General features: G+C 44.1%; 3 protein-coding genes and 1 long non-coding RNA gene across 4 annotated transcripts in view; 2 read left to right on the forward strand and 2 right to left on the reverse strand.

Moving 5' to 3' along the window:
- Positions 1-27,992, forward strand: part of LOC134674007 (uncharacterized) — a 173,046-nt gene that overhangs the window by 2,210 nt on the left and 142,844 nt on the right. The gene's annotated exons all lie outside the window — the stretch shown is intronic.
- On the forward strand, positions 556-16,464 carry LOC134674133 (alanine--glyoxylate aminotransferase-like). The gene is made up of 7 exons (XM_063532189.1): positions 556-716; positions 5,482-5,674; positions 12,572-12,740; positions 14,457-14,612; positions 14,698-14,790; positions 15,118-15,366; positions 16,308-16,464. Exons 1-7 carry the CDS (start codon positions 558-560, stop codon positions 16,462-16,464), a joined length of 1,176 nt encoding a protein of 391 aa, XP_063388259.1. The 5' UTR covers positions 556-557.
- Positions 18,731-27,880, reverse strand: LOC134674001 (probable sodium-coupled neutral amino acid transporter 6). The gene is made up of 8 exons (XM_063532056.1): positions 27,713-27,880; positions 26,483-26,603; positions 24,392-24,504; positions 23,618-23,750; positions 22,957-23,113; positions 20,639-20,807; positions 19,640-19,765; positions 18,731-19,268 (listed from the first exon to the last, which is right to left on the reverse strand). The coding sequence occupies exons 1-8, from the start codon at positions 27,876-27,878 to the stop codon at positions 18,772-18,774; spliced, it is 1,482 nt and encodes a 493-aa protein (XP_063388126.1). The 5' UTR covers positions 27,879-27,880; the 3' UTR covers positions 18,731-18,771.
- The window catches only part of LOC134673983 (glutathione synthetase-like), a 42,556-nt gene continuing 42,443 nt past the window's right edge, over positions 27,880-27,992 (reverse strand). Inside the window, exon 13 of the mRNA XM_063532032.1 lies at positions 27,880-27,905. Coding sequence (XP_063388102.1) covers positions 27,893-27,905 — 13 coding nt within the window. The 3' untranslated portion in view covers positions 27,880-27,892. The remainder of the gene's footprint in view (positions 27,906-27,992) is intronic.

Genomic DNA, 27,992 nt, shown 5'->3' on the forward strand with positions numbered 1-27,992 from the left:
AATAACAATAACAAATGTGACTCATCCTCGAAGTAAACAAATATTACTTAATCAAGAGTGTTCGGCTAATTATAATTGACATCTGACATTGAACCTAGTCATTCTGACAATAATCGAACGAGCGAGCGGAGCGCAGTTCTTACATTCAACTTGGAACACACGACTGGCTAGGGTCACGTCCTGGCATTTCGATGTTATTTAAAAACTACAAGAGGATAGTTTGATAGACAATAACTTAAGTAAATTTGTTTTAATTAAAAGAAATTAGGTAAAATTGTAGTTGAGGGCATTATATTTCATTCATCAAATTACAAGCAAACTCGATCAAGGGGTTATGGATAGGGTTTTGCCAACTTTTGGTGGAATATAGTATTTTCCAGAATATGGCATCAAAAATATAGTACCTACCTTGGGGCTGTCCATAAATTACGTCATCGATTTTTGACGATTTTTGACCCCCCCTAAAATTACACTATCCATGTGGATTTTTTTATATCAAGCACAAAATATATCGTTTTTTCAGTTCTGTTTACTTATTTGTAACTTGATTTTCAGCAATGGCGTCCTACGAGCTGACAGTCGCAGCGCCCGTGACTCCTGACAGGCAGTTCTCGAAGCCGATGATGTGTGGCCCAGGGCCAAGCGACCTGTGGCCCTGTGTGGCAGAGGCTCTAACGGCCCCTGTTATATCGCCAGCCTGCGCCGAGTACTATAACGTGAGTGTTTACTGGCCCGGGGGCCAAGCGACCCGTGGCCCTGTGTGGCAGAGGCCCTAACGGCCCCTGTTATATCGCCAGCCTGCGCCGTGTACTATAACGTGAGTGTTTACTGGCCCGGGGGCCAAGCGACCCGTGGCCCTGTGTGGCAGAGGCCCTAACGGCCCCTGTTATATCGCCAGCCTGCGCCGAGTACTATAACGTGAGTGTTTACTGGCCCTGGGCCAAGCGACCCGTGGCCCTGTGTGGCAGAGGCCCTAACTTCCCCTGTTATATCGCCAGCCTGCGCCGAGTACTATAACGTGAGTGTTTACTGGCCCGGGGGCCAAGCGACCCGTGGCCCTGTGTGGCAGAGGCCCTAACGGCACTTGTGATATCGCCAGCCTGCGCCGAGTACTACACGTAGGTTAGGTATACTGAACAATGTCATGTTTAACTGTGCCGCCAATATTCGCTGAAATTGATAAGATAGGTATCTAACAATTTTTTTTTTGCGTATTCGTGGCTGCACATTCTGAAAATGTCGAAATCGAAGAACTCGTAGCCGAACCAAATAATGCGAACTCCTCGAAAGAATGGGTTAAGTAAAGAGAGCATACTTGGGTCGACCGACTGGACGCCGTCCTGTAGGTCGTCCTGAAGTGTTTCGGTGGGCGGATTGAGTGGAGACAGGCCCCCTAGCCAAGGTTACAATCGCTATCGCTTCGACAACGAAAAGCATTATGTATCTCTATCACTCTTCCACATTAGTGTGACAGTGACAGTTGCGTTTCGATCGCTACGGAGCGTTAGCGATTGGCATCTTGGCTACGCGGCCAGATCTCTGAAAGCTCGGCGTCAGTGAACACTGGCGTGAATCCGCGCAGGACCGAGTAACGATGTGTGTGGTCCGTTCAACTCGCATGCACCCAGTACTTCGGTTACTAAGTGCCGGCGAGTCGAACGCTACAGAACCAGTCTAAAATGTGTCATTGAGATGCGTAACAAAGGCGCGTTATCCTACACTGGTTTTTGACCGTTGGACTAGCCCGCGCTCAGGTGCCAAATAGAATAAAGAAGACCCTTTTTTGCAGGTAAGTAGCACGTGCGGTTTTACTTAACAATAACAATAGACAATAGGATTAGCCGTCGAGCTCTATTAGGAAACTACGAACTATATATTTATATAGTTCGTAGTTATTGGTCATTTGACCAATTATCAATTTTATTACCAAACCGATAAGTTATCTGCCCTCGCGTGCAAACCTCTTACAATGAATGCCTAAACAGCACTAATTGGGATTTCCTCATAATTTCATAAAAGGATATAACACTTCTAATTGTAATTGCTTAATGAGATAAATACTTGCCTTGACTTAGCTTTCTAGGTCATTTGGGGTGTTAATGAAGTGTAATCTCTGACCATTCGGGGTGGGATAATAGCTTTATAGTTGTTAAATGGATAATTACTTTCCTATTTCATCTGAATAGAAGTGCAATAATAGGCTTCATGATGGGCTATTACTTATACAGTGTGTTTTCTGTTTCGTTTGTGTAACAGGAGCAATAAATTAATCTGTAGACTGTACTCCTCAAACTGACCAACATTTTTTCAGCAACTTTTGAAAATAACTCGTGTTTTGAATTTTATTATACTTTAAAGTTTATTCTAAGACGCAATGTATTGCAAATTTTGTTATGTTAAAAGCGTGACAAGTAACGTCAAACACACTGATGTCAGCGTACATTGAAGGCAATATTTATTTTGTATGAAAAAGAGGAAGTCTACAGGATTCATAATTTTTAAAAGTTGCTGAACAAATGTTGGTCAGTTTGAGGAGTACAGCCTTTAGTTTAATTTATTGCTCATGTTACAGGAAGCATCCTATATATATATAGCGCTGTATAGCGGTAAGAGCGTTCGACTTGCAATCCGGAGGTCGCGATGCAATGCGTTTTTCGGAACTTAATGTACGAAATATCATTTGACATTTACCAGTCGTTTTTCGGTGAAGGAAAACATCGTGAGGAAACCGGACTAATCCCAATAAGGCCTAGTTAACCCTCTGGGTTGGAAGGTTAGATGGCAGTCGCTTTTGTAAAAATTAGTGCACAAGTAATTCTTGGGATTAGTTGAAGCGGACCCAGGCTCTCATGAGCCGTGGCAAAAATGCCGGGACAACGCGAGGAAGATGATGATGATGGGCTATTGCCGACTTACTTGTGACGATTGGTAAGGTGACGAATATAGATCTCAATTCTTTTGCCGGCGGAGTCAACAACGACGCATATTCTTAATTTGAACTTATGTTTTTGATCATATGTACATACATTTTGCTTCTATCCGACATCGAGTCGGAGAATGTGAAAACGCCTAATAAGTAGCATCGTTCGCAGACGTTTCTGCTTGTTAAAAATTAAAATTAGTATGGGTAGCACATCGTAACTGGTGAATTTCCAATATGACTTGGAACTCCGGTAGTTTAAGAATTGTAACACTCTTACGGTAGATGTCGCTAGGGTCCCCTTGACCCATAATATGGTGGAAACATTTGCTGGCTATGGATGAGGTCTTGGTGGCTCAGATGGCAGAGCGCTGGAGTATCGATCCAGAGGCCGTGAGTTCAAGTCTCACGCAAGACAGTAATTTTTCCACTTTTGATTTTATTCTAAGCTTATAGCATCGTTCGTAGACGTTTCTGCTTGTTTTTTAACCGACTTCCATTACATAGAAGGAGGAGGTTCTGTATTCGGCTGTGGCTATTTTTTTTTTTTCTATGTACGTTCACCGATTACTCCGACATCCGTAGTCCGATTTGAGTAATTCTTTTTTTGTTTGAAAGGAGCTACCTCCGAGTTGGTCCCATTTTAATTTGGCTCTGTTCTGATGATGGGATCCATGAGGAATTGAGGGAACTCCTCAATTTTTAAAGGCCCATGCATGGTGATTTGGGTGTTTTCTTAAGCAAGTCGAGCATTTTCTCCCGAAAACCACCACTTTGATGAAGTAGACCTGATGATGATGATTGTTTTGATGATAATGATGATGATTTTAAATGTAGTATGTTCAGCGATTACTCCGGCACCTGTGATCCGATTTGAGTAAATCTTTTTTTGTTTGGAAGGAGTTGCCTCCTAGGTGTTTCCATATTATTTTTGGTTCTGTTCTGATGATGGAATCCATGAGGAATTGAGGGAACTCCTCAGTTTTTAAAGGCACGTGTAAAGTGATTTCGGTGTTTTCTAAAGTAACTCGAGCATTTGCTTCCGAACACCGCCAATTTGATGTAGTGCAAGTGTAGCCTTACCACGAGTTTGACATTGACATATTCGCTAAGTTAGCGACGCTAACGTCTTCGTAACTTACTTTTTATGCATCTCGCTCGCACTAATATGCCAGTACGAGCGAGATGCAAAGAAAGTAAGTTACACACACGCTAGCGAATAAATCAATGTCAAACTCTTGCTAAGCTGGTAAGGCTACTGATCGGGGGTTAGGGTTAGGAGTTAAGGGGTCGGGTAATGGTGGTTGAAGGGCTGCTGGTTCAGGGCCGAGGGGTACATGGATCAGGGGTTGATCGGGGGGGTTGAGGGATTGGGTCAGTGGCGGGGCGGAGGATGGATTTAGTGTAGTGACAGGAATTATAATTTCCCAGACGGACTCGAGAAAATTCCTGATTACATATTTATTAAAGTAGATACACGAATTTAGTGTTAATCATGATGTCGTTTTTCATTCATGCGTCGCGCTCTTAACAATGCGTTAAAACTAAAAATGGAAAAATAAAAACTTTTTACAAAAAAAGAAAACCGACTTCAAAAAGGATGAAATAAAATATTATCCTTTTTAAGTCTATGCGTTACCAACTGATATGTTTGAAGTCGGTGCCAAGCCAAGTAGTAACAATACCCGTCAAAAATAATCAGCTTTATGACTATAAATCCCATTAGAACTGTACTAATAACTAATTATAAATGTGTAAGTAATTCTGTCTGCCTCTTTGTCGCCTTTTCATGGCTAAACAACTGAACCGCTTTAGGTGAAATTTGGCAAGAAAGTAAATTCCTTGAATTGTTTTATATTTGATACGGACTGTGCCAAGAAGGTTTGATCGTGTGTTCTTAGGTACAGTCGCCGTCAAAAATATGTTTACACTTTTGCACCTTACTCTTTTGTTATAAGACGAAAAGTGTAAACATATTTTTAACGTCGACTGTACCTACAGAAAGTACGTTCATTGTCGTCGTGTAAGGCAATCCAACGTAGGTACATCCTTATCGAATCGCACCAAAATCATGGTATGCTTCAAAAGTTGGCTTGGCACCGACTTCAAACATATCAGTTGGTAACGCATAGACTTAAAAAGGATAATATTTTATTTCATCCTTTTTGAAGTCGGTTTTCTTTTTTTTGTAAAAAGTTTTTATTATAAAGCCTATAAGGTGTCCCACTGCTGGGCAAAGGCCTCCCCCCTAGACCTCCAATCCTCCCGATTAAGTGCAGCCTCTGTCCAGTTGCTGAGAAATGTGTCCAGGTCGTCCCGCCATCTCCTCTTAGGTCGACCTTGCCGGCGTTTACATTGTGGCACCCACTCCGTGGCTAGTTTAGCCCACCTCTGTGGGTGCATGCGTCGTACATGGCCTGCCCAGTCCCACTTTAGCCTGGCGGTTTTTACCTCAACGTTTTCTGCTTGTTAAAAAATTAATATGTGAAAGCTCTCTTTAACGTCGAACCAATTACCTATTGTGACGGGCCTGCGCGTTCACTGTGTTTCTGCATTTTCAGGTAATGGCCGACATCCGCGCCGGAATCCAATACGCGTTCCAAACACGAAGCAAGCTGGTGCTAGCCGTCAGCGGGTCCGGGCACGCTGGCATGGAGACAGTTATCAGCAACCTGCTCGCGCCGGGGGAGCTGCTACTCGTGCCTAGTCGCGGGATCTGGGACGAGAGGGCCAAGGACATGGCCAGGAGATATGGTGAGTCGCTACCAAGTAGATAGATAGAATACTCTTATAGATAGAATACTCTTCTTCTTCTCAAGTACCATGGAAGGACTATGAAACTCCAACTCGGAGATACCTACGCGTGACCTTCCGCTGACGGTACAATAAGCCAGGGCTGCCAGACTCTTTCTCGGATGGAAGCAAGCTGGTACTGCCGGTCAGTTGGTCCGGGTAGGTTGGCATGGAGACGGTCATCAGCAACCTGCTCGCGCCTGGGGAGCTGCTGCTCGTGCCCAGCCGCGGGATCTGGGACGAGAGGGCCAAGGACCCCATACAACCATTTCCAGTCGCCGTTACGACGCGGTGTAGACACATCTTGTGTCGACACCGTCTGTTTCGGTCACAATTCCAGTCGCAGAGTCGTCGCCGTGTCGACACAGTTACCAGAAATGGGGAAGGGTCGACACATGACACAAAGTGACATAAAGTGTGGTCGCCGTGTGCACACATTGTTACTAGTTTGCGACTACTTTATGCCAAAATCATTCGTTCATTCGTTCATTTTGTTCCTGTCAAATGGAAACTGTCAGATGGAAAAATAGTTAAATAAAAATAAGTGACATTAATACGCCATCTCTAAAACGGATTACAAGACGTAATTATATATTGTTTGCATTTATATTACAATAGGACTTCAATTATTATGGGGAATTAAACTGTTCGAGTGATTTGATAAACTAAGTGTAATATAATCAACGCGCCACCACATTGTTTTAGTTTAGCCGGAAATGAAATTGTTTACTTCTCAGTGCTTGTGTTCATAAATATATTATTTGATGCATTTTTAGTACTTCGATGCGTATAATATACTTAGATAACAGAAATAACGCTTTACGTACTACGAAACTTGTTAATTATGATGTATAAATATTGTTTAAGGCTGAGAAATATTGCAGTTATAAAGTAGTCGCAAATGTTTCGACTTTGTGTCGACTCTGTGTAGACACATGACACGCGCTGTCAAAAGTAATAACAAAGTTACTGGATTTGCAAAATGGCTCCTTGTGTTCATTTGTTTTCAGATATTCTCAAAGTGTAAAAATGACGTGGTCAGAGATGGGACTTAATAGATTAACTGTTTATTCGACTAAGGCCCACTTGCACCGTCCCACTAACCCAGGTTTAACCAGTTAACCCCGGGTTAGTGGAATGGTGCAAGTGGCGCTAATTAATGGAATAAAAAAAGTTTATCCTCAAATTTTAATCACGATTAGTTTAGTCGACCTAAGTTGACCTAACATAGATTGAAATTGAATTAATCTGAACATTAATCGAATAAATTATCGATTAAATCTCGGTTGGAAGTTGACAGGGGGCCATTTTTGTACGTAAAAATAATAGAAATGTCTTGCATGCAGATGGTAGCCAAATACTTTGTCATAAAAGTTGTCATGGGTGTCGTTTTATAGGTTTTGGGGGGCGCAGATTTAGAAAATGATGACCATTTTGGATTCCAAAATGGCGGCCATGCACTGTGTCATAAAAGTCGTCATGGATGTCGTTTTATAAGTTTTAGGGGGCCCCAATTTTGAAAATGATGACCATTTTGGAATCCAAAATGGCGGCCATGCACTATGCCATAAAAGTCGTCATGGGTGTCGATTTATAGGTTTTAGGAGGCGCAGATTTAAAAAATGATGACCATTTTGGATTCCAAGATGGCGGCCATGCACTATGTCATAAAAGTCGTCATGGATGTCGTTTTATAGGTTTTAGGGGGCCCCGATTTAGAAAATGATGACCATTTTGAAATCCAAAATGGCGGCCATGCACTATGTCATAAAAGTCGTCATGGGTGTCGTTTTATAGGTTTTGGGGGGCGCAGATTTAGAAAATGATGACCATTTTGGATTCCAAAATGGTGGCCATGCACTATGTCATAAAAGTCGTCATGGGTGTCGTTTTATAGGTTTTAAGGGGCGCAGATTTCGAAAACGATGACCATTTTGGATTCCAAGATGGCGGCCATGCACTATGTCATAAAAGTCGTCATGGATGTCGTTTTATAGGTTTTAGGGGGCCCCGCTTTCGAAAATGATGACCATTTTGGAATCCAGAATGGCGGCCATGCACTATGTCATAAAAGTCGTCATGGGTGTCGTTTTATAGGTTTTAAGGGGCGCAGATTTCGAAAACGATGACCATTTTGGATTCCAAGATGGCGGCCATGCACTGTCATAAAAGTCGTCATGGATGTCGTTTTATAGGTTTTAGGGGGCCCCGCTTTCGAAAATGATGACCATTTTGGAATCCAGAATGGCGGCCATGCACTATGTCATAAAAGTCGTCATGGGTGTCGTTTTATAGGTTTTGGGGGGCGGAGATTTCGAAAATGATAACCATTTTCGATTCCAAAATGGCGGCTATGCACTATGTCATAAAAGTCGTCATGGATGTCGTTTTATGGGTTTTAGGGGGCCCCGATTTAGAAAATGATGACCATTTTGAAATCCAAAATGGCGGCCATGCACTATGTCATAAAAGTCGTCATGGGTGTCGTTTTATAGGTTTTGGGGGGCGCAGATTTCGAAAACGATAACCATTTTCGATTCCAAAATGGCGGCCATGCACTATGTCATAAAAGTCGTCATGGATGTCGTTTTATAGGTTTTGGGGGGCGCAGATTTAGAAAATAATAACTATTTTGGAATCCAAGATGGCGGCCATGTACTATGTTAAAAGTCGACATGGATGTCGTTTTGTTGGTCATGGTCATCATTTTCGAAATCTGCTCTTCCTAACACCTATATTTATTATTATTATTTATTTATTCATGAACAATGTGACAATTGTATTTGAATATAACTACATACTAAGTTGCTTAAATCTAGGTCCTTAAATGTAGGAATTTTAAAATCTAACATGCAGTACAATATCATACGTATTTATCTAAAATAGTTAATACCAACATTACGAAGACAAATTACTAAGGTAGGTTGTAAACTCCACTATAGAATAAAAGCACTCTTTCAGCAGCAGTGTTTTTAATTTATTTTTAAAGATAACAAGGCTATCGATATTCCTCCACTCACTGGGAAGCTTGTTGTAGAGCTGCACACTCTGAAATTCTGCGCAATGAGTGACTATATTAAGTTTAGGCTGCAGTTTACAGTGTAGGTATTTTCTTCTAGTACTTACACGTGTCTCCCTCTCTTCATTGGTCTCGTACTCCTTTAGACTTTTGACCAAGTCAGTGAGGAGCAGAAGGATGTACAGACACGGGACAGTAAGTATTTTGAGATTTATGAAATATTCCTTGCAGGACTCAGTTTGTGGAATACGCACTATAGTCCTCATGGCTCGTTTTTGGATAACAAAGGCTTTGTTCATGTTATACTCATAGCTATTCCCCCAGCACTTGACACTATAACGAAGTTTTGATTCCACCAGTGCATAGTATATCATCTTGAGGTATCTTTGCTCCACTATGTTCCGTAAGCTTCGTAAGATATAACAAGCCGAGCTAATGGAGTTTACTATGCTTACGAGTTCGTTTTTCCACGTAAGTAAATCGTCTATATGAGTACCGAGAAACTTTACACTGCTTACGTTTTCTATTTTATCGCCACAGAACGACAGATTCAAATGGTCTCTTTGCCTGACTGTAGACCTCAAGAGCATAACTCAGATTTTACCTGGGTTCACCTTCAGGTAGTTACAGCTAAACCACCAGTCAAATAATTCCAGCACTCGATTCGCCTTTCTGTTCAGAGCCTCAAGTGAACTAGCGCTTACAATTGCATTGGTATCATCTGCAAAAACTATTAGGCCGATATCCGGAATTTCTTTGCTTATAAATTGTATCAGGTCGTTAGTGTAAAGCACAAAAAAGACTGGGCCCAGGATAGAACCCTGTGGTACTCCTCGCATTAGTTTGATTGATTTGGATTTGATAACATTCTCATATTTACCTTCTACGTTTGTAATTTCCACAAATTGAGTTCTATTGTGAAAGTAAGATTTTATAAGATTTAAGGCCTGGCCTCTAATGCCGTAGAACTCCAGTTTCGCTATGAGAATATTATGGTCGACCATGTCGAATGCGGATATAAATCAACATCTATGACGGCTTATATGACAAAGTGCACGGCAGACATCTTGGAATCTAAAATGGTCATCATTTTCGAATTCTGCACTCCCTAAAACCTATAAAACGATATCCATGACGACTTTTATGACAAAGTGCACGGCACACATCTTGGATTCCAAACTGGTCATCATTTTCGAAATCGGCACTTCCTAAAACCTATAAAACGATATTCATGACGACTTTTATGACAAAATACGTAGCCGCCATCTTGGATTATAAAATGATCATCGTTTTCGAATTCTGCACTCCCTAAAACCTATAAATCGACATCCGTGACGACGCAAGTTATCTTTATTTTCAGATCTAACAAATTGCTACAGAATACAAAGGACAAAAAAAGAAGCGAGGAGGTAATGAAACAAGCAAAAATACAGATGATTCCTCGACGCAATGGGATGCTTCTTAAATTGTGTCCAGATTTTTTTGTCATAAAAGTTTTTATTTTTCACATATTACTCTCACAAGTTCCGTGACATTTCGACCTTGTAATTTTTTAAGTAAATGTTTTTGTTTATCTGTGAGGATCTCACTAGAATGATATAATCAAGGTATGTTTATATTTGATGATTGAAATACTAACGCAAAAAAAAAGTTATATTTGTGTCTTATATTCCTGCCGAAGACTTTTATTTTTCCTTTTCCTTCTACACAAGTTTGGTCAAGTAATAAGAATTTAGGGCTCTCAATTTTATTTTGACTTCTACAACAGTAAAGCTACGAGGCCATGTTTGGTATCGTTTTCGTATAAATTCGCAGTACCAAATATAGTTATGGTATCACATTGACACCATTCCAAAGTAAAAACATGTACTTTCTTTTAAACTCCTCTTCACGCTTAAACTGCTGAACAGTTTTAATTTAAATTTAGTACACATATATATTGAGTCCCGAGACAGGACATAATAAGTTATCTCAAAAATCATCCTTTAAAGGTGTGAAATGAGGTGTAGGGGGGAATTCAGAATTGACTTCTTGAAGTTAATACTGTTTAAGTTTAGGTTTGAAGTCATGTTTTTTTTATCATTTTTAACTAAATCAAAGATGTAGACCATCCCAAATTTAATATAAATCGGTTCAGCGGTTATTGATTTCCCGTACAAATTTCCACGCCACTTTTCACACCTTCAAAAGATGATTTTGGTTATAAGATCTATCCTATGTCCTGTTCCGGGACGCAAACTATTTCTATACCAAATTTCAACGAAATCGGTTCAGCGGTTAAGCGTCAAGAGGAGTTTAAAAAAAACCGGCCAAGTGCGAGTCGGACTCGCGTATTAAGGGTTCCGTACATTAAGTCCGACTCGCGCTTGACTGCACATTTCTAATAGGTTTTCCTGTCATCTATAGGTAAAGAACTATTTTGTGTACTCAGACAGACAGACATGCGTCTGTACGCACGAGTGATCCTATAAGGATTCCGTTTTTTGCTTTTGAGGTACGGAACCCTAAAAAGTTTTTTATTTTATTTTGTGGAATGGTGTCAATGTGATACCTTAAATGGATTCAGCAAGCCAGATTTATACGAAAACGATACCATACACGGCCTAGCACCTTCACTGATGTAGATATATCAAGATAAAATTGAGAGCCCTAAATAAACTTTCAAGAGCGGATATCTCAAAAACTATTCAACATATCGAAAAAATTGACTGAATAAACTTGTAACAAATTAAATTATCTTTCATTTTGTATAAGTGGCCATGTCGCTAAGATGCATAGTTTCCGAGATATAATCGAAAAACCGGAAAATGGGACATTCAAAGCCCCCTCTCTTCCCCCAGCTCAAGGGCTACGGCCGGGGACTTTTGATATGTTCACCTCCTAACTTGTCCAAACCAAGTTACAGAGTCAAAAATTGTGTTCCGAGCATTTCCCTCTACAACTTTTTGGAGCATTCGTTGGCTGACCTAAGTAGCTTATTGCATTTCTTTAAAAACTTTTCTGTAAAAGGTTGACGGGTGTTGGGTGTTTATATGGTTTTGGTCGATTATTATCATTTGCATCGCCCATGATGACTTACTAGAATTACTTACGAGCACACGAGACACTAATAGTAGTTTGACAAACCTTGGTTTTCAAGAGGTATTTTATATTGACATTTGCTGTCACAAATTTGCTGTCAGATTTAGTCGCAAACCGCACGCAAAGTGCACACAAATGTGTCGACACCTTGTTACGGAAAAGTGTACACACGGCGACGACACTTTGTTTCGAAACAATTCTAGACACATTGTGTGGACTCTGTTACGACACATCTGACATTTAGTTACCACTTTGATGATTCTGCGACTGGAATGGTTATATGGGACATTACCGGGAGATATGGTGAGTCACTACCAAGCACCAAGGACTATGGAACTCCCGAAGTCGGAGATACCTACCTTCTTTAGATACCTTCCGCCGACGGTACAAAAAGCCAGTGGGTTGCCACAAGCTTTAACGGATGGAAGCAAGCTGGTACTAATACCGGTCAGCGGGTCGGAACGACTATGGAACTCCTCTCGCTATGGCTAATATGCATCGCTATCCACCGACGGTACAAAATGCCCGTGTGCGCGAGCCCGTACCCATTGCTGCTCAGAATTTGACCTGAGAAACGTGTGGTCCGGGCTATCAGCACCGATTGCTGGGCATCCATTGTTTTTTTAATGGTCTCCTCATTGAAATTTATTAAAAATATTGCCACCAAAATGATTTTAGTGACGATTCGCCATACCCGGCCTCTAAAGCACCATGTAGTTAATTGCAATTATTCTATTTTCATGCATTTTCATGCTCAGGCATCAAAGTGGAGACAATCAGAACCTCGGAGCCTTTCACGACGTTCTCCCTTGAAGAGTTGGAGTCGGCCCTGGAGCGGCACCGCCCCACCGGCCTGTTCATCACCCACGGCGACTCCTCCACTGGTACGCTGCAGAGCATCGAGGGACTGGGAGACCTCTGCCATAGGTGATTACTTTCACGACGTTCTCCCTTGAGGAGTTGGAGTCGGCTCTGGAGCGGCACCGTCCCGCCGGCCTCTTCATCACCCACGGCGACTCCTCCACTGGTACGCTGCAGAGCATCGAGGGACTGGGAGACCTCTGCCATAGGTGATTACTTTCACGACGTTCTCCCTTGAGGAGTTGGAGTCGGCTCTGGAGCGGCACCGCACCGCCGGTTTCTTCATCACCCACGGCGACTCCTCCACCGGGACGCTGCAGAGCATCGAGGGACTGGGATACCTCTGCCATAGGTGATTACTTTCACGACGTTCTCCCTTGAAGAGTTGGGGCTCTGGAGCGACACCGCACCGCCGGCCTCTTCATCACCCACGGCGACTCCTCCACAGGCACGCTGCAGAGCATCGAGGAACTGGGAGACCACTGCCATAGGTGATTACTTTCACGACGTTCTCCCTTGAAGAGTTGGAGTCGGCTCTGGAGCGACAGCGCCCCGCCGGCCTCTTCATCACCCACGGCGACTCCTCCACCGGGACTCTGCAGAGCATCGAGGGACTGGGAGACCTCTGCCATAGGTGATTACTTTCACGACGTTCTCCCTTGAGGAGTTGGAGTCGGCCCTGGAGCGACACCGCCCCGCCGGCCTCTTTATCACCCACGGCGACTCCTCCACCGGGACGCTGCAGAGCATCGAGGGACTGGGAGACCTCTGCCATAGGTGATTACTTTTACGACGTTCTCCCTTGAGGAGTTGGAGTCGGCTCTGGAGCGGCACCGCCCCGCCGGCCTCTTCATCACCCACGGCGACTCCTCCACCGGGACGCTGCAGAGCATCGTGGGACTGGGAGACCTCTGCCATAGGTGATTACTTTATTTATTCCAGAATAGGGTTTGTGGACCCAATCCTGAGGATCGTGGAGGTACTTCCACTTTAAGGATGACTCACGTTAGACCGGGCTGTGTCTGTGGGCTTCCGGAGCTTACTTTTCTATGACATCACAGGTGATCATGTGATGCTTTCCATAGAAAACGATGCGCCGGAAGCTCCGGCTCGGACACGGCCGGGTCTAACGTGAGTCATCCTTTAGTGTTGTGTTCAGAGGCCTGCAAAGATAGCAATTTTGACTACACACGCGTGTGAAACTGAAACTGAAATATGTTAGTTTTGTGTATCGTCCATTTTCATCTCTCTTCAGCTATAATTCGTTGTTGTCACCTTATTTTTTGGCAAGCAGAAAGTTAGATTGTACGAGCATGTATACTGTAGACCCTATATTCAAATATCAGCACGGGTGTTAGAACTGCTAGGCTACTAGTTTTGCTTTCTATCTCTGTGTATGCTTCTATGTATAAATTTGATATTAAAGGAAAAAAAGAGAACCTCCTTTTTTTTGAAGGCGGTTAAGAATGGAATAAGTTATGCTTCCGGCAGGACATGAACCCGCAACCTCCGTATCGGTAGATGCCTCACGCCACCCCAAAGGTGTGTATAGGTACATAAGGGAAGGAATGGAAAAATTCACGAGGTTCTGGTAGGCTTCCGTAGCTCAATTGGTTAAGAGCAACGTACGGATTGCGGTGGTTGCGGTTTCAAAGCTGCCGAAAGCGTAACTTTTTCTTTACAAAGCGTAACCTTTCCAAATTTTAAAATAAAAATTTGGAATTTCGCTCGCAGACGTATCTGCTTGTTTAAAAATTGGTGTCATGCTTCTCTATTTTATAGATACGGAGCTCTGCTGCTAGTAGACACAGTGGTGTCCCTGGGAGCGGAGCCATTCCTGATGGACGCATGGGGCGTGGACGGCGTCTACGCCGCGTGCCAGAAGGCGCTGAGCGGGCCGGCTGGTGTAGCCCCCGTGGCTTTCAGCTCCCGTGCAGAGTGAGTTAACTAATAATAGGAAGTAAAAGTTTATAATATTTAATTTTGTCGGAAAATAATAGGTACATTTGAATCGTTTTTTCAGGGCAAAAATAAATAACCGAAAGCACGAGCCGCCATTTTACTTCGACATGAAGCTGTTGGCTCAGCAGTGGAATTGTTACGACGACACGTTCTTGTAAGTATTTATATTTATTCGTATGGCAACTCAAATTAGATCCAAAAAAGCGTTTTGAGGAATTAATTCCCAGCAAGCTAGAAATCATTTTAATACTTTCATTAGGTCCTAAATTTGTTAACCGATTCGGGGCTGATGACACGCCTGCCATGTCATCAATGTTTTTTACGTGTGGCGTATGACACGGGAGGAGTGTGTCAACATATGGCATGGCTGCCGTGTCAAGAAATGATTGTTCCGCGTCACAGCCAAAAGTTTTCGAAAATGGAACACGTAACGAATCGGTTAATTAGGCGTTGCGTATAATCCTCCCCTATATTCCACCAGCTACCACCACACACTGAGTTTCCCCCTCCTCTGGGCCCTGCGCGCGTGCCTCACGCAGCTCGCGCGCGAGTCGCTCCCGCGCGCGTGGGCGCGCCACGGCGCCGTGGCCGCGCGCCTGCACGCCCGCCTGCGCGCGCACGGCTTCCAGTTCCTCGTGCGGAGACCCGAGGACCGCATGGCGGCGGTCACCACCGTCCTGCTGCCTGACGGACTGGGGCATAATAAATTCGTGGCTCAGTTGAGGGACACGTAAGTCTTCTAAGCGCCACTTGCACCATCCCACTAACCCGGGGTTAGCCGGTTAAACCTAAAGTTCGCACGGGTTCGAGTTCCTCGTGCGGAAACCCGAGGACCGCATGGCGGCGGTCACCACTGTACTGCTGCCTGACGGACTGGGGCATAATAAGTTCGTGGCTCAGTTGAGGGACACGTAATTAAGTTACACTTTTGAAGTGAATACTTCTTTAGCAGCGCTGTGCACTTTTTGTGATGGGGAAAAAAATGTTAAACTCGCGACTGCGTAGACGTAAGACGGACACGTGACCTGATCGAAAAACTGTTACAACATCATTGAGTTTTCACTTCTGCCGGCACTCCCGGAGTGCAACCGGTTGTTTTTTTTATTTTTAGGGTTACTGTCTAGTATTCCTGGTTTTTAAGGGGTCGTCCATTAAGTACATCACACGAATTTCTAGGTTTTTTGACCCCTCCCCCCTCATTGGCACACTTGGTCTCATACTCGTCACTGTAGGTACATTGTACTGTAGGTACCTACAGTGACGAGTATGAGACCAATAGGTACTCTTTACTGCTAACCTCACACACTGTAGTCTTCTTCTACCTCGCGTTATCCCGGCATTTTGATACGGCTCTTGGGAGCCTGGGGCTCGCTTGACAACTAATCCCAAGAATTGACGTAGGCACTAGTTTTTATTGAAACGACTGCCATCTGACCTTCCAACCCAGAGAGGGAAACTAGGCCTTATTGGGATAAATCCGGTTTCCTCACGATGTTTTCCTTCACTAAAAGCGACTGGTAAATATCAACTGATATTTCATACAAAATAGCTCATTGGTACGAGTCGGGGTTTGAACCCGCGACCTCCGGATTGAAAGTCGCACGCTCTTACCGCTAGGCCACCAGTGTCTCCTCACAAACTGTAGTGTTATTCAAAAATCAAAATTCCCAGGCACAACATCATGATAACCCCCGGGCTGGGGCCGACGGCGGGCGCGGCGGTGCGCGTCGGGCTGATGGGAGTCAACGCGAGCGCCGCCGTCGCCGACCAAGTCGCCGACGCAATGGCCGACGTGGCCGGAACAAAGCGAGCTGATATTACTTGTTAACTGGAAATTTGAATACCTATACGCACTTATACATGCATACTGCATACCTATATGTACAAAGAGTTAACCCGCCGCAGTTCAGTTGCAATAAATAGTCATAAAAGAGTATGAACCTGTTTTAATTTCTTCTAACACCTTCACTCCAAAATGAACCTTAACGACGAAACATTACTTCACATTAAATTCATGTCCTCAAAACTCTCATTTATTAGCTAGCTAGTACCAAAACCCTTTAAAATGCTGCGTAACCCAAGAAGCTCTCTGAAATATATTCGTACTGTAAAATGGGTTGAGTTGGGACAAATCCGAAGTGCAAACCTACTTAAATAATAGTACATTACTACAGAGGCCGGGACAAAAGGGGTTGCCGGCCGAAGACATATAGACGGCCGAGCGAAGCGAGGCCGGATAGGTCTGAGCGCGGGCAACCCCATTTCCCGCCGAGGTATGTATAGTGCTTTTCTCAAACATGCAATGAAATAAATAAAATAAAAAATCCACGAAACCTAAGTTTTATTTATAGAAAAAACTAAAAGTAAACTACATCCAAAATATAACCAACACGTACCTATATCATTATCACGCGTATGTTTTAGACGAGTCGTGTATTTTTACTACCCGTATATTTTCATGTATCTTTGATTTTTTTCGCCTTGTATCCGTCTGACTGTCGTTTTCGTCACATAAGTTTACATAGTCTTTCATATTGATATCATGTTTCACATACATCGTTGCTTTATGCATGGAGTAAATAAGTATAATTTCCACAGTGTTGACGAATTTGTAGTTACATTCATTGAAAATATGCCACAAAACTGTTTCTAATAAACTGTAAGCCATTTTTCTTAGTTTAACAAATAATAAAATTGCCATAAGCAACCATATACATACTTCGTCTTTGACTTGGCGTCAGAGGCAGCAAGTTATTTAAAATCAATTCTGCTTACGCTGCCAATTCCAACACCTACGATTACAATTAATTTCATTATTTTGTCGGAACTCATATTAAAGTAAAAAAATCAACAACGCACCATAAATCCAATAAAACAGATTGAAAATTTTTCAACTTTACCTCCATAACAATTTAAAAAAAATAACTACGCATGTTTGAGTAGACCTTTTTACCGCTAACGTTTAGATGAAGTATTTATATGTTTTTATTTGTGTCGTTAAATTTATAATTTAAAATTATAAAATTTGGTTAATAATGTATTATTTATTAAGTTCATGTTGATTTTATACAAATAAAACTGCAAATTATAGCAAACATTGTTTTTTGTTTTTTTTTATAGGCGTAGTGGCAGTGTCATTACGAACCATAAAGCCAATATACTGCCTCTAGTTTTTTTTTATGGATGAATGCCACGATGCTGTGTCACAAATATCTGTGAAATGAAAATTAAAAAAGAGGACTTTGCCGGCCTAGGCCTGCAAGATTTGTATGAAATTCCATTAAATACCTTTTGTCCTAGCCGCACCTGAAACGTCATACTTCGCAGCCTATTATAAGGAACATAACATCAATATTTCATTGCATGTTTGAGAAAAAGTTTATTTTTATATGGCCCGTTGATTTATACATATATATACGGTCAAAAAATACCATCTCGCCGCCACCCCTTCTCACCCCATTCATAACATAAGTTGTAAGTTCAATAGGCAATAAATGAAAAAGAAATACAATTATTTGTGTAAAATTTTAATAACAATAGTCTCAAGTCTTAATAATCTCTTATGGACTGGTTCTTAACAATATAGTTTATACTTAGTACAGTCAGCATCACAGATGCTATGTCTATATACAGGGTCATTTTTGGACCGTTAGCCATATTTTCCAAGGTGATTAGGTAGGCCATACTGAACAACTTTTTCTATGGGACCAACTCCGAAAACACAAAAATTTTTTTGGCCGTTTCATAACATTTTAGTCGAGTGGATTTTATGGGAAGGCCTAATTTTTTTTGGGATTTCGGGGTTGGTCCCATAGAAAAAGTTGTTCAGTATGACCTACCTAATCACCTCGCACAATATGGCTAATGGTCCAAAAATTACCCTGTATAGTTTGATTCCATAGAAATAAGGATGTGTTTTGTTATTTGACCCCTTCAGCCGTCTATTTGATATACTATCTATACCTACTTCAGAGCCAATAAGATTAATAAATCAGTAGGTACCTATTCGTATTTACCTAATTAAAAGGTATGCTATATGCTCAATAGCTTCAATAATTAAAATCATTATCTTAATACAAAACTTGTAGTAAAACTCTCAAATTAAATGTTTTTGTATTACTGAGATCACCCGTCCTTATATTTTCGTAGTCGCCTCGAGAAAGCTTCTCGCGGCCGCGGTCGCGTTATACAAACATGGCGTCGAAAACGTCGCGGAACTCACAGCGTCCGACCAGCTCGAATATGTCGACACCACTGTCGCCACCAATCCCATCGACATAACTAATATAGCCAGAAATATATCGTACCACTTTATTTTATACTGTTCCATTTTTGAATAAAACTCGTCATGCGTCTCAACAAAGGTTTTGTACTGAGTTTCTAAAGCGTTGTGGATAATGAGCGGGAAACTGTCGCCATTTTTGTTTCCGCCATTTTGTTTGAGAATTTTGAGGTTAGATTTCGCGTGGCACAGCTTCAGGAAGAAGAGAGGGGGGAATATGAACATTAGCGGGCCGGTCAGCGTGGACCCGACTAGGCCCATGACTAGATCGAAGCGTGGCACGCTCTCGCCGAGGAATACGGCTAGTGCGACGATGCTGGAGCGGAGGAGGCAGCGTTGGCAGCTGAAATCTGAAGCAACGTTTTATTATAGGCAAATTTCCATGAGCAAAAAGAGGCAAACTCAAAAGATGTAGTTGTGAAAGTGACGCTAATGAATTTGGGAATCAGACACATCATTCCGTTGCCGGGCGTCAGACCGTCAACATCTCCTGAGGATGCCTCGTAGAGAGGCGAAACACGTGTCGAGTATAATCTTTTGGTGGTGCTTTGTTATATTTATTTGTGTATTTATTCTTGCGGTGGGAGTGTGGGAACATTAATTGCATGTAAAAAATACGCAAGTAAGTATAACGGGTTAGCACTGATTGACTAGCACGTTATCTTTTCGCGGATTAGCAAAGTAATATTTTTGGTTTTAATTAATAGTGTATAGGTCCAACCTCTGGGTATGTGCAGCAGATCCTCGACGTGCTGGAAGAGCGCGGAGTTGCCGACGGCGCTGGAGAGACAAAGTTGGAGCGTCACTAGCAGCGCCACCACGAACAGGGCTATGGACGGCGGGATCCCTAAACAAACGCAATATCCAAATTACATTTCATTTAATTAGTATAAATGAACCAACTATAAAAAAAAACACCGAAATGCCGGTAGGTGTCTCTAAAAGCCAGTTGTATTCGAAGTTGAATGTAAAAACTTGGCTTCTCTTCGCTCGCTTGTCGATTACTTATAAAAGTGGCCAAGCGCGAGTCGGACTCGCCCACCGAGGGTTCCGTACTTTTTAGTATTTGTATTTGTATTTGTATAGCGGTAACAGAATTACATCATCTGTGAAAATTTCAACTGTCTAGCTATCACGGTTCTCGGATGGACGGACGGATGGACGGACGGACGGACGGTCGGACAGCGGAGTCTTAGTAGGGTCTTAGGGTCCCCCTATTTTTAGGGTTCCGTACTTCAAAAGGAAAAAACGGAACCCTTATAGGATCACTCGTGCGTCTGTCTGTCTGTCCGTCTGTCACAGCCGATTTTCTCCGGAACTACTGGACCAATCAAGTTGAAGTTTGGTACACATATGTAAGTTTGTGACCCAAATACGGACATGTAACGTAAACAGATGAATTATAAACATGGGGGCCACTTTTGGGGGGTAAATGAAAAAATGAAAAAAAATTTTTTTTCAAACTATATCATGTTACATATCAAATGAAAGAGCTTATTGTAAGGGTCTCAAATATATTTGTTTTATAATTTTCGAATAAACAGTTTAGAAGTTATTCAAGAAAATAGGCAAAAAATGACCATTCCCCCCCCCCCCCTTATCTGAAGCGGCACTCTTTATATCAATGATAAAACCATCAGCAAAACGTTTGAAAACTGTAACCCGGCTATACCGGCTACTGATTATTTCGTAGATCCCCTCCCCCCAAATCTTCCCGTACCTTGCAGTATGTTGTTCTCCACCGCACTCCCGTAACGGTACGCGGCGAGCGCGGACGTGACCGCGAACAGGGCGCCGGTGAAGGCGAACCCGCAGAGCACCGCGCGGTTGATCTTACGGCTGTCTTTCATGTCCACTTGGATGGTCAGCAGCATCGGGTGGATGTCGAACTGGAAAATAATCACGCTGTACAGTCAGCATCTAAAGTAGTACGTTAGACTATGCGTAAAGAATATCTACCATTGTCTAATAGCTTACCTACTTAGTTTTTTTTTACATATTCATTGTGACCAGCTGACGTTCTTTCCACCGCGGTACAACCGGCTGACGATTTTTTTTAATTCACAACTGCATCTTAAACTATCATTTGACAAAGTATCAAACTCCAAAAGTTATCTGGCACCCGTCTGTTCGTAGTAATTTAAGAATCCTGAAGCAAATGGTTAATAAGCTGCACTGGACTGTTGGTTGGTATGGTATCTACCTGAAAAGCTATGATGCCGTAAGCAACAACCAGGTCTTGGAGCTGGGGCTGGTCCAGCAGCCCAGCGCTGGGCGGCGACGAGTCGTCCAGTAAGATGCAGGTCCACACGCAGAGGGCGACCGTTGACACGATGCCCACGGATGTGACAACCTACCTGGAAAGCTATGATGCCGTAAGCAACAACCAGGTCTTGGAGCTGGGGTTGGTCCAGCAGCCCAGCGCTGGGCGGCGACGAGTCGTCTAGCAGGATGCAGGTCCACACGCAGAGAGCGACCGTCGACACGATGCCCACGGATGTGACAACCTACCTGGAAAGCTATGATGCCGTAAGCAACAACCAGGTCTTGGAGCTGGGGCTGGTCCAGCAGCCCAGCGCTGGGCGGCGACGAGTCGTCCAACAAGATACAGGTCCACACGCAGAGGGCCACCGTCGAAACGATGCCCACGGATGTGACAACCTACCTGAAAAGCTATGATGCCGTAAGCAACAACCAGGTCTTGGAGCTGGGGCTGGTCCAACAGCCCAGCGCTGGGCGGTGACGAGTCGTCTAGCAGGATGCAGCTCCACACGCAGAGGGCGACCCTCGACACTATGCCCGCGGATGTGACAAGCTACCTGGAAAGCTATGATGCCGTAAGCAACAACCAGGTCTTGGAGCTGGGGCTGGTCCAGCAGCCCAGCGCTGGACGGCGACGAGTCGTCTAGCAGGATGCAGCTCCACACGCAGAGGGCGACCCTCGACACTATGCCCGCGGATGTGACAAGCTACCTGGAAAGCTATGATGCCGTAAGCAACAACGAGGTCTTGGAGCTAGGGCTGGTCCAGCAGCCCAGCGCTGGGCGGTGACGAGTCGTCTAGCAGGATGCAGGTCCACACGCAGAGGGCGACCGTTGACACGATGCCCACGGATGTGACAACCTACCTGGAAAGCAATGATGCCGTAAGCAACAACCAGGTCTTGCAGCTGGGGCTGGTCCAGCAGCCCAGCGCTGGGCGGCGACGAGTCGTCCAGTAAAATGCAGGTCCACACGCAGAGGGCGACCGTCGACACGATGCCCACGGATGTGACAACCTACCTGGAAAGCTATGATGCCGTAAGCAACAACCAGGTCTTGCATTTGGGGCTGGTCCAGCAGCCCAGCGCTGGGCGACGACGAGTCGTCCAGTAAGATGCAGGTACACACGGAGAGGGCGACCGTTGACACGATGCCCACGGATGTGACAACCTTGATGCCGTAAGCAATAACCAGGTCTTGCAGCTGGGGCTGGTCCAGCAGCCCAGCGCTGGGCGGTGATGAGTCATCTAGCAGGATGCAGGTCTACACGCAGAGGGTGACCATCGACACGATGCCCACGGATGTGACAACCTACCTGGAAAGCTATGATGCCGTAAGCAACAACCAGGTCTTGCAGCTGGGGCTGGTCCAGCAGCCCAGCGCTGGGCGACGACGAGTCGTCCAGTAAGATGCAGGTCCACACGGAGAGGGCGACCGTTGACACGATGCCCACGGATGTGACAACCTACCTGAAAAGCTATGATGCCGTAAGCAACAACCAGGTCTTGGAGCTGGGGCTGGTCCAGCAGCCCAGCGCTGGGCAGCGACGAGTCGTCTAGCAGGATGCAGGTCCACACGCAGAGAGCGACCGTCGACACGATGCCCACGGATGTGACAACCTACCTGAAAAGCTATGATGCCGTAAGCAACAACCAGGTCTTGGAGCTGGGGCTGGTCCAGCAGCCCAGCGCTGGGCGGCGACGAGTCGTCTAGCAGGATGCAGGTCCACACGCAGAGGGCGACCATTGAAACTATGCCCACGGATGTGACAACCTACCTGGAAAGCTATGATGCCGTAAGCAACAACCAGGTCTTGAAGCTGGGGCTGGTCCAGCAGCCCAGCGCTGGACGGCGACGAGTCGTCCAGTAAGATGCAGGTCCACACGCAGAGGGCGACCGTCGACACGATGCCCACGGATGTGACTGCTAGCGATCTGCAGACAGGTGCCCGTTTGTTACAAGCTTTTATTTAGTTTCACCTCATTGTCTGTATGTAATCAAATTGCTTGTAAAGCCTGACGGGATATATTATGATCACGCGCCATGTTCAGTTGCGGAATTTCACTGGAACTAATTTTTTCATACCTACTATATTGAACTGTCTCCGTATACATATGAGGATAACAGCGCCCTCTTGACAATGATCATTTATTGGGCACTAAATAGTAATTGGCCTTTCCTAAAACATCAGAATTAAGAGTGGCCATTTACTATGTAGTGGCCAATGAATAGCAGTCACCCATCACCCTATGATTAAGCATACAAACTGGTAAGTATTGCTTACAGGAACAGCAACCATTGTTTAAAATGTATTATGTCTTTTTACCATTTTGAGAAGGTCGCTGAGAAGTTAAGTTTACTACGATGGAGTTGAGGGTCATCCTCGATGGGCAGTTTTGGACTTTAATGGCCCAAAGTGCATTCTTGAGGCCACTTACTTCATGTCCTTAGGAGAGCCGAGCCACATGACTGGGCAGAGCAGGAGCCCTATGATGATCATCCACACGCAGTAGGAGATGCCGACCTCGCCTCCGGTGATCTTCCACCAGAAGAGCTGCATGCTTTGGGATGCTGGAACAAAACATCTGTTACTACAGTCCGTTTTTTTAGCATTAGAAAGAACTTCGCACTTTTAGCGGTAACAATTTGAAGTAAATTATATGTATTGACCATGCTACATTAGATAATTCAATGATTATTAACAATTAACGAGCCTGATACAAACTGCAAGCTTGCTTCTGCGGAGTTCTTTCTAATGCTAAAAAAAACGAACATAGCTTTTGCCCGCGGCTTCGTCTGCTTGGAATTAGTAACGGCTAATTTAAAAGTGGAGAAATTAACTGTCTTGGGTGAGACTTGAACTCACGGCCTTGCCTCTCAGGGCCTCTGGATAGATACTCCAGCGCCTGCCATCTGAGCCAACAAGACCTCATCCGAAGCCAGCAAATCTTTCCACCATAATTATGGGTCAAGGGAACCGGGGCAGGCGTGGCTCACTCCGCGATTTCGTCGCTTTGCTACAGGTGGCTAAAAGTACATCCGTTCCAGACCAATTTTGGAGTTTGCCATAAGCCGCGCGTGGCGCTGTCGCTACCTAGCGGCCATATCTGTGCTGATCGTAACAGAAGCGTTTTGTTAGAGTGAGTCTTCTGTACCTAGTACTATTATTTATTCTGTGACCGGGGGGATTACAGGTAGTGGCTATAACTTACCGACTATAAAGTTGGGCACGCCAGCGCTGAAGACCGTGGCGTCAATGAGGAACGTCACCAGCCGCCTGGCGTGCCGGCCGAACGCCAGCTCCGCCACGGCGGCGTACGGGTACCTGCGAACATTGCCAATATTACCATCCCATATTTAGTGGCTATAACGGGTCTAACAGAATACGGTATTTGACTACTAGTCAAATTAGCTTCTTTTTTTTAACTGTCAAAACGATTTGTCTATGGAATTTATATGAAACAGTAGCATGTGACGTCACGATCAAATTACCAATAGTTTTACACGGGTTTTAAAAATAACTGCTGTTACCGGAGCCGGGACGTTTAATCGGGGGGCACGGCAGTGCCCCCGCCAAGTCGAGCGCGAAGCAAACACTGCCGTACCATATTTACTGGAACCATTTCGCCGCATTTTCAGGCCCCTATTTGAGAACCTCTGGATAAGACCAGAACGAAGAAATTTTGGTCATCCAGTAAGCTATAATCACATACTTAAAATCCAAAATTTCAAGTCTGTAGGTCATTTAGTTCCGAAGTTAAGCGAAAGCAAAGTTTCGCATTTATGAAACTCACTCATGATCATCAGAATAGAACTAGTACTTCCCATAAACTCAGAGAGCTGAAATTTGGTACAGAGTTAGGGTTTAATGGCCACATAAAGGGAAAACCTAAAAATATTGCAATATCAGTCACGTTTTAAAGATCTAAGAACTGCATAAGTAAGTTTGTAATCCCATATAAATATATGATATTACAAAGTTACTGTTGCAGTTCCTACAAATAGTAGGTAAAGTAAAGTAAAGGTACTCTACGATGTACGATGTGAGTATGAATGAAGATATGTTTAGTTATGATATGTGTATACATAGTATGGGTATGAGTACCCGAAAAGAAGGACTGCCTACAAAAAGAGATGAGATCCCATCAAAAACATTACATGTAAAAAGGTGCAAGTCTCGCAACGCTTTTACTACAAAAAAGTCTTGAGATGTAATGTGAAACCAAGTCGGTTATTTTAATCAGTGCCAGGGGGTGTTAAAACCGTATCAATAAGATATCTTTAATTTGTAATACGTATAATGACTTGGCCATCGCACGGCTGCATAATGAGAAAAGGATCATCGTCACCTATTAAAAATAATTCTAATTGAACACAACGCTAGCGCTAATTGCAGTTTGAGCATTACACATATTTACGAGTACGGTACGAGTAAAGCATTATGTGCGATTGCCAAGTCATTATATGATGATTAGTGACGGATTACTGATTATTATTTAATTATTAGATTTAATGAATGGGCAATACGAAAAACTGTTGCTACTGTACAAGAATCAGAACCGGAAAAAAAGAAAAGAAAGATTTGTAATAATAAAAAAACTACTCCGAAAAAGAAAAAAAATGTGTTAAATAAGAAAATCTAATAAAATAAATCAATATGCCCACGTTTCTACAAAAAGAAGTGAAATCCCACCAAAAACATTCTGTAAAAAACTAGCCAAGTCTCGATGGAGCTGCTTGTTTATCTCTAAAAAGTAATGAAATCTAGACAAAGTCGTGCCAAGTCTAAGGTTCCTTACTGCGATTTCTTTATTATTATAGTTAATGTTGTGTGACTTGGCCGTTGAAGGGTACACAAGGGTACAAAACCAGGTGCTCCATGACACCATTGCACCAATCTGCCATTGCACCAAAAAGAAGTGTTTGTTTCAGGCTCGCCCATACATAAGTATTATTGAAATACGCAGCTTTATCAAGCCTACAATTGACTGGTTATTGAATCAACGTTTTCCAAGTGGCAATTTTCCATCGTCAATGGGTAGCGGTTCTGGCGACAGATTGGTGCAATGGTGTCACGGAGCACCTGGTTTTGTACCCTTGTGTACCCTTCAACGGCCAAGTCACACAACATTAACTATAATAATAAAGAAATCGCAGTAAGGAACCTTAGACTTGGCACGACTTTGTCTAGATTTCATTACTTTTTAGAGATAAACAAGCAGCTCCATCGAGACTTGGCTAGTTTTTTACAGAATGTTTTTGGTGGGATATATATTACTGATTTATCATAAATCATAACCAACCTGTTCTTCTCCCGGATGTCAGGCGTGATCTGCCGCGCCAGGATCCAGCACCGGCCGAGCAGCATCGCCGTGTATATCTGCAGCCCAAACACGGCCAGCACCAGCGGAATGCCGTAGTAACCTGTACCGAAATAAGTTAAAGGCTTGTGCACACCGGCTGCGTGTCCGTGACGTGCACGTGTGCGTGCGGCGTTGTAGTATACAGATCCTCATGAGAGACGGCACACCGCTTGCGTGACGTGTGCGTGTGCGGCTCCAACATTTTAGCGCACACACGCGCACGTCACGCACACGCAAGCCGGTGTGGCTCGGCCTTAACTGTCAAACATTTCAGTTTCTTCGGTGACTGTATTTTTCTTTCAACAGACAACTAGTGGGTACTCATCGAGACAATTCTAACAAACCCAAACATAATTAGGTTGTGTTGTGTTATCATAAAGTTCCTATGCCCACCACCTGTCTCCATCATCAGATCAGCAACGCAACTGCGTAGCGATACCATTTTCCATACCGCCAGTGGGCAGACACTCCTCTTTTCGGGCAAACTCGGCTCCGTTCGGCTCAGCATTGCTCCGAGCAATTATTAGGGTTGGCCCTACTTGACGTAGCAAAGGGATAGCATGATTCGTCGTCCCTGAATCGCTGTCAAACTTCGGTTTTGTAGGAAGTGACCATTCTGTACGGTAGTACTATTATTTATTCTGTGATAGCGCTGACCAGACGCTGACGCCCAAAACACGCTAGTGTAGGGCTACTACTTAGAACACTCACCGCACGCGATGACGCTCTTAGGCAGCGCGATGACCGGGTACACACCGAACAAGTCAACAATGCAGAGCACTGTGAACAGCACGCTGAGCCCGCCCACCGTCTCGCCGGCGGTGTAGCCAGAGTGGTGACAACCGCTTTACAGCTTCGAACACTCACCACACGCGATGACGCTCTTAGGCAGCGCGATGACCGGGAACACACCGAACAGGTCAACAATGCAGAGTACTGTGAACAGCACGCTGCTGAGCCCGCCCACCGTCTCCCCGGCGGTGTAGCCAGAGTGGCGACAACCGCTTTACAACTTAGAACACTCACCGCACGCGATGACGCTCTTAGGTAGCGCGATGACCGGGAACACACCGAACAGGTCAACGATGCACAGCACGCTGAGCCCGCCCACCGTCTCGCCGGCGGTGTAGTCAGAGTGGTGACAACCGCTTTACAGCTTAGAACACTTACCACAAGCGATGACGCTCTTAGGCAGCGCGATAACCGGGAACACACCGAACAGGTCAACAATGCAGAGCACTGTGAACAGCACGCTGAGCCCGCCCACCGTCTCCCCGGCGGTGTAGCCAGAGTGATGGGAGACTAGCTGCGGCTTGGGGGTGCCGAGGCGCTGCATCGCGGGGGGGTACTTCATGGTTCAAGACTAGAAAATAATAATAAATAAATAAATAAATATTATAGGACATTCTTACACAGATTGACTAAGTCCCACAGTAAGCTCAAGAAGGCT

This window comes from Cydia fagiglandana, chromosome 19 (assembly GCF_963556715.1).
Source record: "Cydia fagiglandana chromosome 19, ilCydFagi1.1, whole genome shotgun sequence".
Lineage (NCBI taxonomy): Eukaryota > Metazoa > Arthropoda > Insecta > Lepidoptera > Tortricidae > Cydia > Cydia fagiglandana.

Excerpts from the sequence above, each read along its gene's own strand:
- LOC134674001 (XM_063532056.1), bottom strand. The coding sequence starts at position 27,878 with ATGCAGCGCCTCGGCACCCCCAAGCCGCAGCTAGTCTCCCATCACTCT. Across the intron at positions 23,751-24,391 it reads CGTGCCCAACTTTATAGTCG|CATCCCAAAGCATGCAGCTC; the intron begins GTAAGTTATAGC and ends GTTTTGTTCCAG. Across the intron at positions 20,808-22,956 it reads ACGGCATCATAGCTTTCCAG|TTCGACATCCACCCGATGCT; the intron begins GTAGGTTGTCAC and ends ATTATTTTCCAG.
- LOC134674133 (XM_063532189.1), top strand. The coding sequence starts at position 558 with ATGGCGTCCTACGAGCTGACAGTCGCAGCGCCCGTGACTCCTGACAGG. Across the intron at positions 717-5,481 it reads CCTGCGCCGAGTACTATAAC|GTAATGGCCGACATCCGCGC; the intron begins GTGAGTGTTTAC and ends CTGCATTTTCAG. Across the intron at positions 15,367-16,307 it reads GTGGCTCAGTTGAGGGACAC|GCACAACATCATGATAACCC; the intron begins GTAAGTCTTCTA and ends CAAAATTCCCAG.